This window comes from Hermetia illucens, chromosome 3, assembly GCF_905115235.1.
Source record: "Hermetia illucens chromosome 3, iHerIll2.2.curated.20191125, whole genome shotgun sequence".
Lineage (NCBI taxonomy): Eukaryota > Metazoa > Arthropoda > Insecta > Diptera > Stratiomyidae > Hermetia > Hermetia illucens.
The window spans coordinates 10,000,001-10,012,072 of NC_051851.1; the positions used below are offsets into that span (position 1 = coordinate 10,000,001).

Here is a 12,072-nt window from a genome sequence, read left to right on the forward strand (position 1 = left end):
CAAATATAATCTTTAATATCCAAATCCCGGTCCTTCATAATGAGTCCTTCACAATCTTCCACATTATCCCTTTACCGCTTGAAAACAGTAAGATCATCTCCGCCAAACCCTACCTCCTATTGAACCCCAAACATATCCAAAACGTCGACAGCGGGTGCGAAAACATCGAGGGTACATACTATTGTCCCCAAAAAGCTGATCTCCAGGACTCGACCGATTCGAGATGCATCGGAAACCTGTTGAACAACAAACCAGCCCATTGCGAATTCTATAATATAATTGGGAGAACGAAATGGAAATTTTCGAGCCAGAACCAAACCACATATCATAGTTCTGATTAACACCCCAGCAACAACGATTAACACCACTTGTGGACCTGATAGCATGGTGCTAAATGGAACTTTACTCATCCAATTCAAGGATTGCGAAATCACAATCAACAATGTGATCTACAGCTCCAAGAAATTATTTCATTGGAACGAAATAAATATATATCCCACAACTCTAAATAAAATAAATATAACTTCACTCAAAGGACCCGATATTAAATTCAAAGAGCTTCAAAAATACCAGTTCGTGAAGAGACAACCCAACGAAACCCTGCCAATACCGATAGAACAAAAGGACATCTACACACTACTTACCATCATCTCCATCCTTATCATCGTTAACATCATATTTTATACATCAACACTTCGGAGATTCAGCGCAAAGCTTATCAATCGACGAGATGCTAAACCCATAGCTCCTGCCAGCTCAACCACTAGGACGCGGTTCATCTGGCCATCGCTAGAATCCAAGGGGGGAGAAGTTATGTCCCCATAACAACCATCAACATCCTACATTTACATACAATTTATATTTTCACCTTAAGTAAACATAAATTTATTCCAAATTGCACTTTTCACAAATTTGTAATAAAATACATTTTTCCGGCAAGTTCATTGTATCAGATATCTTTCTAGCACATGCCGGATGTGCATTTTCGAAGTAAGCATATCATATTAAGCAAATCAAATGTATAAAAGTCAGAAATAGAAATTAACAAATCGAGTTGTAATCGGGATTTTGGCAGGAACGCTGCCCGAATAAATAATTAAAACTTAAAACTTTTGTTTTTTTTAAGAAGGGTTAGTGTATAACCCATAACTAGCGCGCCGGTGGAGCTTCAGTATTTACTGGCGAATCTTCACGGTCAATTTCGCCAACTTTTTAGGTTTTTGAGATAGCTCTTCCCTCTAGGTCGTCTCCGGCCCCTCAGGATGATCGTTTGACCATCGATCCCTAATATTTAATTATAAATTCACTAGTTAAGGTTTGCCTAAACATCAATTGGAAGGGGAAATTATGGAATAGCCATCCAAAGTAGCCTCTCTTTTCCACCCGATCCTGACGAGCCAACCCCTTTATTGGACCATCTCAGGGGTCATCAGCGATCTTTAACGGGCCGCTTAGGATACGAGGTGCTAAAGCAAGTAGTACTGATCGCCTAGCTGGCATTATACCTGTATAAAAGACAATGAATGGCGCCTCGCGATAATAGAGAATAAAATATTGCGCTGGACCAGTGGCGTAACATGTCATGAACACATCGGAAGTGAGGAAATCCATGTCCAAAACTGAATAACAATAATTTCATCCAACCATTGCCTCACTTTCAAAAAAATCACTGATAGACATAGTAAAAAATTTGGATACCTTACCTTTTTCCAAAAGTGTCGATCCCCCCTCCAGCACACAATCATACTACATAATGTTTTCTTTTCTAAATGGAACTCTTTATTTTATTAATTACTCAACACAGCTGGCATAGATTGTGGTGCAAACAAACATTTTCATATGGTCATCAATTATTACAACTATTATTTCTGTCTGTCCACCATTCGCGTAGACATTTTGCAAATTGTCAAGCAAAATATTTATTGCTTTCATGGTCGGTCGTAATTTTCAACGGGGGGGGAGGGTCTCCATCCCTTGCAACTCACTCACCAGAAATTATTTTTAAAATTGCATTATTAATTTCTTCTTTTCGTACTTAAGTAATTTTTGTTTTTTTTTATGAATTATTTATTCCTAAACTTAATTATTTTGTATTATTGTAATTGAGTTGGTTTTATCGTAACGTCAGATACACAACAGAAAATTCACTTGTAGAAATGATGGGGGTTGAAACCGAAGAGAAAAAAAGATCGAATTCGGCCTGTTATTTGTATCTTTTATGGTATCTTTTATGGTTTATTGTGTTGTGGCTCGTTTTATTCTATTATTCACAGTTGAACGTAAATTTATTATTGAACAAGTAACGACATTTAACAATTTTATTAATTTATTCGTTATATTGTAGTTTGTCAACGTTTAAAATCCTCTAACAGTTTCCAGTAAGACTAATGTAAAGTATACAAGTAGAAAATTCATTTTTTTTTCTGCTGATTTATATATAATTCATCCATTTATATGTTACTTTATGTATACTCGTATATTATAAACTCATATTTATTTGTTTCCTTTCCACATATATATATCGTGTTTTGTTAACATTTTATCTATTGTTATGTATCCTGTTGGGTTGTCCACTATCACGTTCTACAAAATGCGGCTCTCCAACTAAACAACTCCTTCCGCAGTCTACGTTCCACATAAAAATATATATAGAGGGTTAGAGGGTCATTGTTACAAAGTTGATATATCTCCTACTCCTGCATCCCTTAAAACTGCGGGTTCTCTATTAGACATTTAACAGTCAGAATTATTGATATCTCTGATTCCGAAGATCTATTGGTTATCGATAGGTTTCCATAAATGCGGACTTGCTTGTCCAGATTGTTTTATGTACATGGACTGATGTCCTTAATTTTTTTTCTCGAAAGATACGCAGGGGTTGCATTACGAGCTCCCCTGAGTGGATGAAGCGGTGAAAGTCTGGTGAACATTCGCTGAGCTCCAAAAGAACGATTCGATGATCCTTCCATGTCCTTGATGGTGACATCGAGTAGTTTCCATCTAAGTTCGCTGAAGTCCTTAAATCGGTATTAGATAGAGTTGGGCTCGTAATAAGATACCTTTACCGCATCACACATCGATTCGTCCTATGGTAACTCGGCTCCTGTTCACTGCTACTGTCATTATGTAAATGCTGAGTTGGAATTGAATGTCCGTTTTCGCTATGAACTAATTATTGCTTGTGGAATTGGCTTCTGTTATGTCAGCCCCTTCTTTGAAATTTATTCGCTTTGTCTGTTTCAGATCCGCCAGAAGTTCCCTCTAAAGTAATTACTCGCCTGGAAGCATTCAGTACAGTGTCGTCCTTTGCATTACCCATTATATAAGTGAAAGTGCCTGTGAAGTTATGGTACTAGTGCCGCGGCTTCGCCACGATGGTTCCATACATTATGCAGCCTAAGTAGTGGAATAGGGTCCTTATATGCTGCACCAGTTGTTGGCTTCTAGTTCGGCCATTCAAAATTGGGTTTAACATAAAGTTGGCACCGTTTCCAGTTTCTAATGTAAATTTCAATTATCTGTCTGCTGGTGGTGGTGGTTCATGGCTATGAGGGTAGGTTTTCGGGTGGAACGAACATCAATATCCATTTGATTCCCTACAAGGTTCAGTTATTTGTCGCTAGGATTTAAATGATATGTTGCCAGTATTGTCATGTTGTTTTATTTCTTACGCTTCCTTCTCTTCATATTGAGCGCGTTCTCCTCAAAACTACTTGCTCCTGCTCCGGTTGAATCTGCTAACATCCGAAATGCATCAGCTCTCCTGTCACTATTCGATACAGATACAATCCGTCCCTGTTTGCGGGCATATATTTTGGCATTCGTGGAGGTATGGCATTGTGTTGCGAGGATTTTACCCTCGTGTAATTTCATGATGTTGATGCACACGATCCAAACGAAAAAAAAAATCTACTTGTACTTATCGCCAAAATCTTGTAGAAAAAAAAAAACAAGTTTACACTACGATTTTCCTCACTTAATTATAGAAACTTTTAAAATTCTCATATTAACATTATACGAATCACTAACAGATCTGAGGCCTTTGCTATCCATCGGGAAAGTTACCGGGCCCCAACTGAAGTTTATCTCACTTGGGCTCATTCATGGTTTGTCCAACAACTATGATGATGACAATGAAAACGGCCAACAGGACCAATATACAACAAATAGCCACAGCCACCATTGCACTGTTACTCATTAAACACTTTACGACGAAAATCACGTGAAGGTTTCCGCTAAGGAGCGCGATCTTTCCAAAGTATCTAATTCGCCAATGCAACGAACAAGCTTCCTCTCCTTAAACGGCCGCCAAGTTGATCCTTTGTAATTTTTACGAGAAATTTCCCAAGCGAATGGTGACAAAAAAGGACGAAATTTCCGCCTTTACTATGCGAAAAAGATTCAATATCAAATTAAAGTAGCTGAATCTCAAGCTCAGAAGGAAGCTGTAGATTATCCTTTTTACTGGTGTTGCACTGAATTCAGATAGTATCTGGATTACACTTTTGCAATTTAATTTTGGGCGGAAGTGCTGTAAGTTTTGTGCTGTGCGTTCTGGTGGAAACCAAATTATGGAAGCAAAGATACTGTTGGAACTGAGAAGAAGAATAGCAGCTGTAGAAGTAATAGTAGCGGAAGATTATAGCAGGCTTGCATTATTCCTTTTTCATGTCATCTTCTGTATTCACTTTAACTTTTTTCACAATTAGATTTACACTGGATAAGTTTTGGAGTCATTTGTGTTATTTTATTTGAACATTTTTAAAGTGAAAGCTTATGTTTTGGTACTATTGCTGGAACTGGAATAAAAATGATCCTTAAAATAATTTGCTACAAATCTGAGTTTTGTTCTGAGAGGAAGATGAATCACTTGACGCTTTGCTCAGAAACTTCCAGGCTCTTTATCCGTAACTACTGGAATCAATTATAATTTTTCACTAACACTAAAAAAATTGATAACAATCATATTATCAAATAATTAATAAAAAATTAATAAAATAAAAAATGACATGCTGGACTCCATAACAATTACACTATGTACCAGGAGCTGTGATTATCAGTCTGGAATCCACTACCATCAAACTGGGTGTAGCGAGTACCAGACATAGTACCCCTAACCCGAAACCCTCGACTTCCGGGGATCCCTCAAAAGTGAAAACCGACAAAAACGTCGGCCGCCAGACACCGACTAAGAAGCGAAAGTCCACTGGTGTCCTGCTCAAGGGTCAGTACTGCCGATGAGCGGGATGAAAAAGACCTCGCTAAATACCAGGCGACTGTTGAGGAATACAACAGCAAACGCCTGGCAGACGAGTAGAAGGCGAAGCCCATCGCTCAGAAATGCAACCGATCTGAAGACGTGGCCGAGAAAGATCACAAGCGAAGCAGAGTAGGAAAGACCTCAGACGCTAAGCAACATATGAAGAAAAGTACGTAGCACCAGCCAGCCGACGGGCCACGAACTGGGAAACCCTCCAACAACGTGGTCAGGAGCCACTTACACCACGCTGGCGGGTGGTAGTTTCGCTACCGGCAAGCTAGCGCTGGAGGTGTGCAACAGTGGTGAGGCTAGGCTGTCGGAGAGGGTCATTGTGCATCTCTTAGACGCCAAAGCTAAACACACGGGATTCATCCCCTACTTTGATTCCTCCCGGATGGTCCGTGAGTTCCACGCTGTAGCTCGGCAGGACCAAATCTCTAGGGACTTGCTCGGTTCGTGCGTCGCTAAGATCAGCAACGCCTGGGAGAGCGTAAATCTCAATGCTGTCCTTTATGGCGAGATTCCTAGGAGACCGGTCGCTCGCATCTGGTTGCCGAAGATCCGCATGGATAAGCACAAGCTCGTCCAATCCCTACGCCTTCAAAACCTCAGGATTCCCATGGACGCCTGGGTCATCAAGGAGGGGGAACCCCAGACAAACAGCCATCCTTCTCTGTCTCGTATAAAAGGAGAGTGCCTGGAGGCACTGTAAAAGGTCGACTATAAAGTGCGGTTCGGGGTCAGGAGCGCAAAGGTAAAAGTGTTTCGGTCTGCAAAACGGAACGACGACCTAGATCCAATCAACGTCGCCAACGAGGTATTGCAAGACATGAGGATCGATGGTCCGACGGAGGCTTGAGGGTAACGCATATAAATCTTCAACACTCGAAGTGCATCTCGGCTAACCTGCTTGTGCTAAGTGATTAAGAATAAACTCTCCAGTGTGCAAATTTGTAAGATTGGCACGGCAAGCGAACTGGAATCAAAGGTCGCGGCTCTGCAAATGGTATTCAGCAAAAAGACACTGCCACCATGGTGTAATGACGATCTCTCCAGCCTCAGGAAGCTGACCAGGGAAATCTTCAGCATCTGCTACACGCATAAATTTTGGCAGGCATACATGGATTGCCTAAAGAAGTACAAGCCGGCCATCAGGACTGCCAAAAGGGCGGTCTTGGTTGTACTGTTGCCAGAACAGCGAAAGCACCAGCGAATCCGCGAGGATCAGTAAGATTCTGTCCAAGGAACATAAGAGCGCATGCTTTTCCAAAAAGTCGGAAGGCTCCTGAACGGATTCTTCTAATGGTTGCAAGGTTATGACTCAGTCTTCACCGACGGAACAAAGGTGGTCTGTGGAGTCAGCACGGGGTTTTCTCATAATTCACACAGTGTATCCGAGTCATATGGTCTCCCAGGTTTCTGCAGTGTATTTCTAGCGGAAGTACATGCGATATTGAAAGTCTGTCGATGGCTAGAGCGAAATCCGAGCCCCAAGCGTAACATAGCCATTCTGACTGACAGCAAGCGGCCATCAAAGCCTTCTACTCAACGACGATATCCTCCAAGTTGGTGGGGCAGTGTAGAGACGCGCTGAACCATCTGGGCGGCACGCTCAAGGTCGCCCTCCTCTGGGTTCCCGGGCATTGGAACATAGAGGGGAATAAGGGGGCTGACAATTGGCCAGGCTCTGCTCTGCTCTTGGCAGTCCTTAGGTGAATACAATCGGTGTTTCGCTGACGGCTAGTAGCCGCGGGCTCTAGATGGCGAAGGCTTTCCACCTGTGCCAAATCATGAAGGATTTGGCCCGCTTATAACAAAACCCGATCAGGAGAGCTCCAGTGCGGGCAAATGCATTCAAGATTACGGCGGTCTACACGGGGCACTGGCCCATAGGGGACCATGCCGCCAGGCTCGGTATACCCTATAATTCGCATTGCCGAAGCTGCAAAGAAGGAAGGGAAACCCCCATGCACTTTCTCTACGACGGCCCAGCTCTAGCTAGAGTCAGGCTACGGACACTAGGTAAACCATTCTTTGGGGACGTCAGAGAGATTTCTAGGTGCAGAGGCGGAGAGCTGCTTTCGTTCGCTCTCATAACAGTAGTCAGCGTCTAAGGAGTTTGTGGCATCAAAAAGGCGCACGACTGCACTAATTGGGCCCTCGCTGCGGCCACTGATATCTACCTACCTACCCCGACATCCGTTTAAACGTCGGATGGCAATACGACATCCAGCCTGGTTCTCACTAGCAAGGGTGTCGGAGAGAAGACAGCACTGATAAATATTGGAAGCGACCCATTTAAGAGGAGTAATAAAGTAATACGACCCCTGACATCAAAGCCTGATAATGCTAACCAAATTAGCCAAGGATGCGAGTAGTGAACCTAAGGGGACAACATAGCTAGGAACGATGATAAAAAATCTTATCGAGTATGTCAATGATTGACATAATGTCCATCACGCAATTAAAGACCAGGTACGGGCTATTGGAATCAAAGGGAATATAGGCCGAAATTGAAAGGTTGGTGGCACCTACGCATAAGAAACTTAGGCAGAAAGAAGTCAGCCGGAAAAATGAACGCGAGGAAAACACGAACATTAAAACGAGTGCAAGATAAATTCTGATCCAGCCCCGTGACATAATATCATATGGGACTCCTCCTCGGCAACGACAACAGAATAACGATTTGCGCATATTCTCATGCAACGTGCGTTCCCTCTACAGACCGAATGCTGCTGAGCAGCGAGCCTATACCCTGTCCCAATATGCGGCTGATGTAACAAGCAAGAGTGTTGCAAGTTGTTGCAAGAGGTGCGTCTCATATATAAAAAGGGGGATATCACGAAGCGCAGCAATTATAGAGGTATCACTTTGCTGAGTACCATCTATAATATATTCCTCGCTATCTTGTTAGGCCGGATAGTCCCATATGCCCAGGACATCATAGGCCCATACCAAAGAGGCTTCACTCCAGGCAAATCAGCAACAGATCAGATTTTCTCTGCGCAGCACGCGATGGAAAAACTGCTGGAATATGGCTATTAGTTGCACCATCTTTTCATCAAATTTAAAAGCGCCTATGACAGCATAGCCAGGGTAAAACTGTACACGGCCATGAGAGAATTCGGTACCCCAACGAAATGAATAAAACTGATTAGGCTAAACCTGACCAATGTGCGAGGTTAGATAAAAGTAGCAGGATCACTCTCGAAACCATACAACATCAACAACGGTCTAAGATTAGGGTATGCCCTATCATGCGTCCTCTTCAACCTGACCCCGCGATGCACATGTTAATGTAAAAGGCTTCATCCTCTTTAAGTCCACCCAACTACTAGCCTACGCTGACAATATTGATATTATGGGAAGAACAATCCGAGATATACAGTCTACCTTCATCCAGATCGAGCAGGCGGCGCGAGATCTTGGGTTGCACAATAACGAAGGCAAGACGAAGTACATTGTGGCATCGTGAGCACCAAAAACCGAAGAACGAACAACGTCGAATCGCACTGGTCAAACGGCAACAATGAAGATAAAAGACTACAGCGTTGAAACCGTTGAAAATTCCTCCTATCTACTGTCGTAATCGATAACAGCTATGACGATGAAATTCGGGCACGGTTGTTGGCAGCCAAACTTTTTCAGCTTACAAAACTGAATCCTCGGAAGACTTTTTGACCCCTTATATGAGGATGGACGATTCAGGAGCCTACATTACAAAGAAATCTATGAGCAATACCACGAACATCTGGTTGAGGAGAAAATGCTGCTCAATAGGTTGCGGTGGACGGGTGGTTTAATCCGTATGGATAAGGATGATCCTGTCCGAAAAATCAATAAGGCCAATTTCTCGGGTAGAGAAAGAAGGCGAGGCAGACTCTGCCTAAGATGGAGCGATGGCGGAGGTCAGGACGCCATCCAGCTCTTAGATGTATCGAATTGAGGAACCTCGGCGCATAACCAAGATGTCTGGAGTTCCTTATTAAGGCAGGCCTAGACCGGATACTAGTTGTTGCGCCGTTGATGATGATGATGATGCAATTATGAATAAGGTGACGCATAGCTCATCCAGACTCCAAAGAGAAACAGACCCTAGTAGGAGCTTGTAGTTTTTAACACCGGGTCCACCACAATATTCCAGCGACCAGAGCGCGAAGAAAACATTCGCGTCAGTATCAGTGGCGTCGTCAGTGAACGGGTTGCGAGTTCTGGAAAACTGTCCAGCTAGCGGCTATCAATACATCGTGTTTGAAGTAGTTGGCGCTATCTCTCGACCAGCCCGGCACTCTCTCTGTGCGTGGAATGTCGGAAAGGTGACCATGGGAAATTTTTCAAGGCATTTAGAGTAGGCTCGGGGGTGGTAGCACTACAGCTGACACTGTCGTCAATTCTGTTACGGTAACCACAGCCTACGGGGTTTCTACCCCCTGGAAGACACCTTAAACAGCCGATATGCAGAAAGAATGTCATATATTTCGTCGTTTAGCAAAACGTTAATATTACCAGGGGGTCGTACGCACAATAGTGATAAAGAACGGATTTGCTAAAAGGAGGCTCGACAGCTTTATAAACAAAAGAAAAATTCGCTGCTAGACACGAGTTAGTCGATGGGGCGAATAGAAAACCGTGGAGAGTCAGTTATAACTGATCACCAGAAATATTGAGACTCCGTCGAAACCCTGCTCACTTCAGTCCAAAAACGTTTCGGTTGACAACTTGCAATTGGTTGTTCGTTTTTCACCATAAAAGATCTGGAAGAAGCAGTCCTCGTCCTCCAATAAAAAATAAGCAGGCGCCAAGACCCGAAGATATCCTGGCAGAGGAGCACCAGCTGATGTTCCACCATCGATGAGATCTGCTCTTCCATGCATTCAATGCTGACCTGGAGGAGGCAATTTTTGTTATCGATGGAAAGTGTGTATGGGGAAGTATGCCCTACCGGTTGTTACGGACACTAAGGACGCTATTCATCGAACTAATGCATAGACCCGTAGATATCGACTCTTGATGTTAGAAATGCCTTAAATTCCGAAAGATCCGTTCAACATGACGGCTGCCTTTTGCGCATATTAAAGCGTAATCTAAGAGTCCGTTCCCTGAAACGCTGAGGGCCAGAGGAGGGTGAACATCAGGTCGAAGGTAGCACAAAGAAGATAATTTAAAACTTTTTAGTGACCGCGGCTGCGCGATGGGAGTGGAATCTCATTCGGCTCTTTCTTAATTAATTTACTTAAACAATGCATTTAATAGTGTGCAATTGCCTTAATGTTCGCCGCAGATTGCACATAATTGAATGCATTCGAGCGAATTGATCTTGACAAGAGGCGAATGATTTGCTGTATCCGCAGGCGCATGCGCATACTGCCGCAACATTGCCTAGCGAATGAGAAAGGCTATGTAGCGGGAACTGAAGCGGTGCGCGAGGAAAAAAAGAACGGGGAGTTTCGATTTGGGGTTCGAGGAAGTTGGGCGGTTGAAGGAGGAACCGAAGTGAGGAGAAGAACAGGAGAAGGTGAAAGACTTCGAGAAGTCGGGAAAAAGAAAAGGAGAAGGTGAAAGGTTGGAGGAGAAAAGGGGAAGAGCAGCAAGTGAGTTTAAGGAGAGGAAAAGAATAAATTGTTCACGCGGGGCACGCGAGGAAGGAAAGGAAGTGAGGCGAAATAGCCCAGACGGGAGAAAAGAAGAAGAGGAAGTAAGAATTTAACATCTGGAGGGAAGAATGATGAAGAAATTCAAGCCGACGAAAGTATGTGATTAAATTTGTGACGGGATGGATCGTTAGTGTCGAAAATAGTGGATTCTAGCATAAATGATTAATCGTTACGTAAGAGTTAAAACAATACGCCTGCTAAAAATATTCAAATCTAAATGAAATTAATTTTTGTTTTAATCGTTTTCCTTAATAAATTTCTTTTTTAGAACTTTGTAAACCAGCCGCCAACCGAGCTCGGAGTGACGACTTGGGGTGAGTTATTGTTTTTATTTTTCTTTTTCTTAGTTTCTTTTTATTTTATTTCTTTTATTGTTTTTCTTTTATTGATTTTCTTTTCCAATGTTGAATTTATCTTCATTTTCTTTATTTTTAATAATTGTAATGAAATTGATTTGAACAATGAAGTGTAAATAGTGTGATAGTGGTTTGAGGACTTCCTCCCTTTCAGATCCTCCTTTTTCCCTCCCGCAGAACTGTTTTAGAAGGGACATCCTCAAAGTGAATAACCGGCCTGAGGATGTCGAGGTAGGGTGGGAACCTCAGAGGCCATGCCTCATACCAGATCTGAGGCGGAAGAGACGATCATTGAGACAGTGAACCGTTGTGGATCTTTCCCTCCTTGATCGCAGCACTCGGGTCCGGAGACTTACGGCTCCACGCGCGCAGTCGAGCCGTTTTTTTTTTCTCTTTTAATTTCCAACTTTAGTTCGCGTTCTGTTTGTCCTTCGATAGGCCGTCGCGAAATCCGTATTAATGTCAAGTTTAGAATCTGGTGCGGACTCACGCATCGGAATAGACACGTTGTTTTGAGTAATGAAGCGTGAGGGATCAAAGCGCTCAAAGGACCCCCCCACATTCCCGAGCCTGGCTAGCACAGAGGCGTGCAAGAACGTGTCGACCAAGCACTTTGATGGAGCTTCAATCTTTGTGGGCGGACCTTCACGGTCAGTTTAGCCAATTTGTTTAGATTTTTGGGATAGTTCTGCCCTCTAGGTCGTTATCGGCCACTCAGGATAATCGACTTGATCTCCTATTACCACTCTTATCATTACAACTTGACATGCCAGAAACGTCGGGAGTATCGTTTGATAGGCGC

At 43.1% G+C, this 12,072-nt stretch overlaps 2 protein-coding genes across 10 annotated transcripts in view; both read right to left on the reverse strand.

Moving 5' to 3' along the window:
• The window catches only part of LOC119651139 (dorsal-ventral patterning tolloid-like protein 1), a 729,793-nt gene that overhangs the window by 347,273 nt on the left and 370,448 nt on the right, over nt 1-12,072 (reverse strand). The window lies entirely within an intron of this gene.
• Nucleotides 4,024-12,072, reverse strand: part of LOC119651141 — a 66,150-nt gene continuing 58,101 nt past the window's right edge. For all 3 annotated transcript variants that reach the window (XM_038054541.1, XM_038054540.1, XM_038054539.1), the window contains exon 2: nt 4,024-4,799. In XM_038054541.1, the coding sequence (XP_037910469.1) occupies nt 4,088-4,198 (111 nt within the window). In that variant the 5' untranslated portion in view covers nt 4,199-4,799 and the 3' untranslated portion in view covers nt 4,024-4,087. The remainder of the gene's footprint in view (nt 4,800-12,072) is intronic.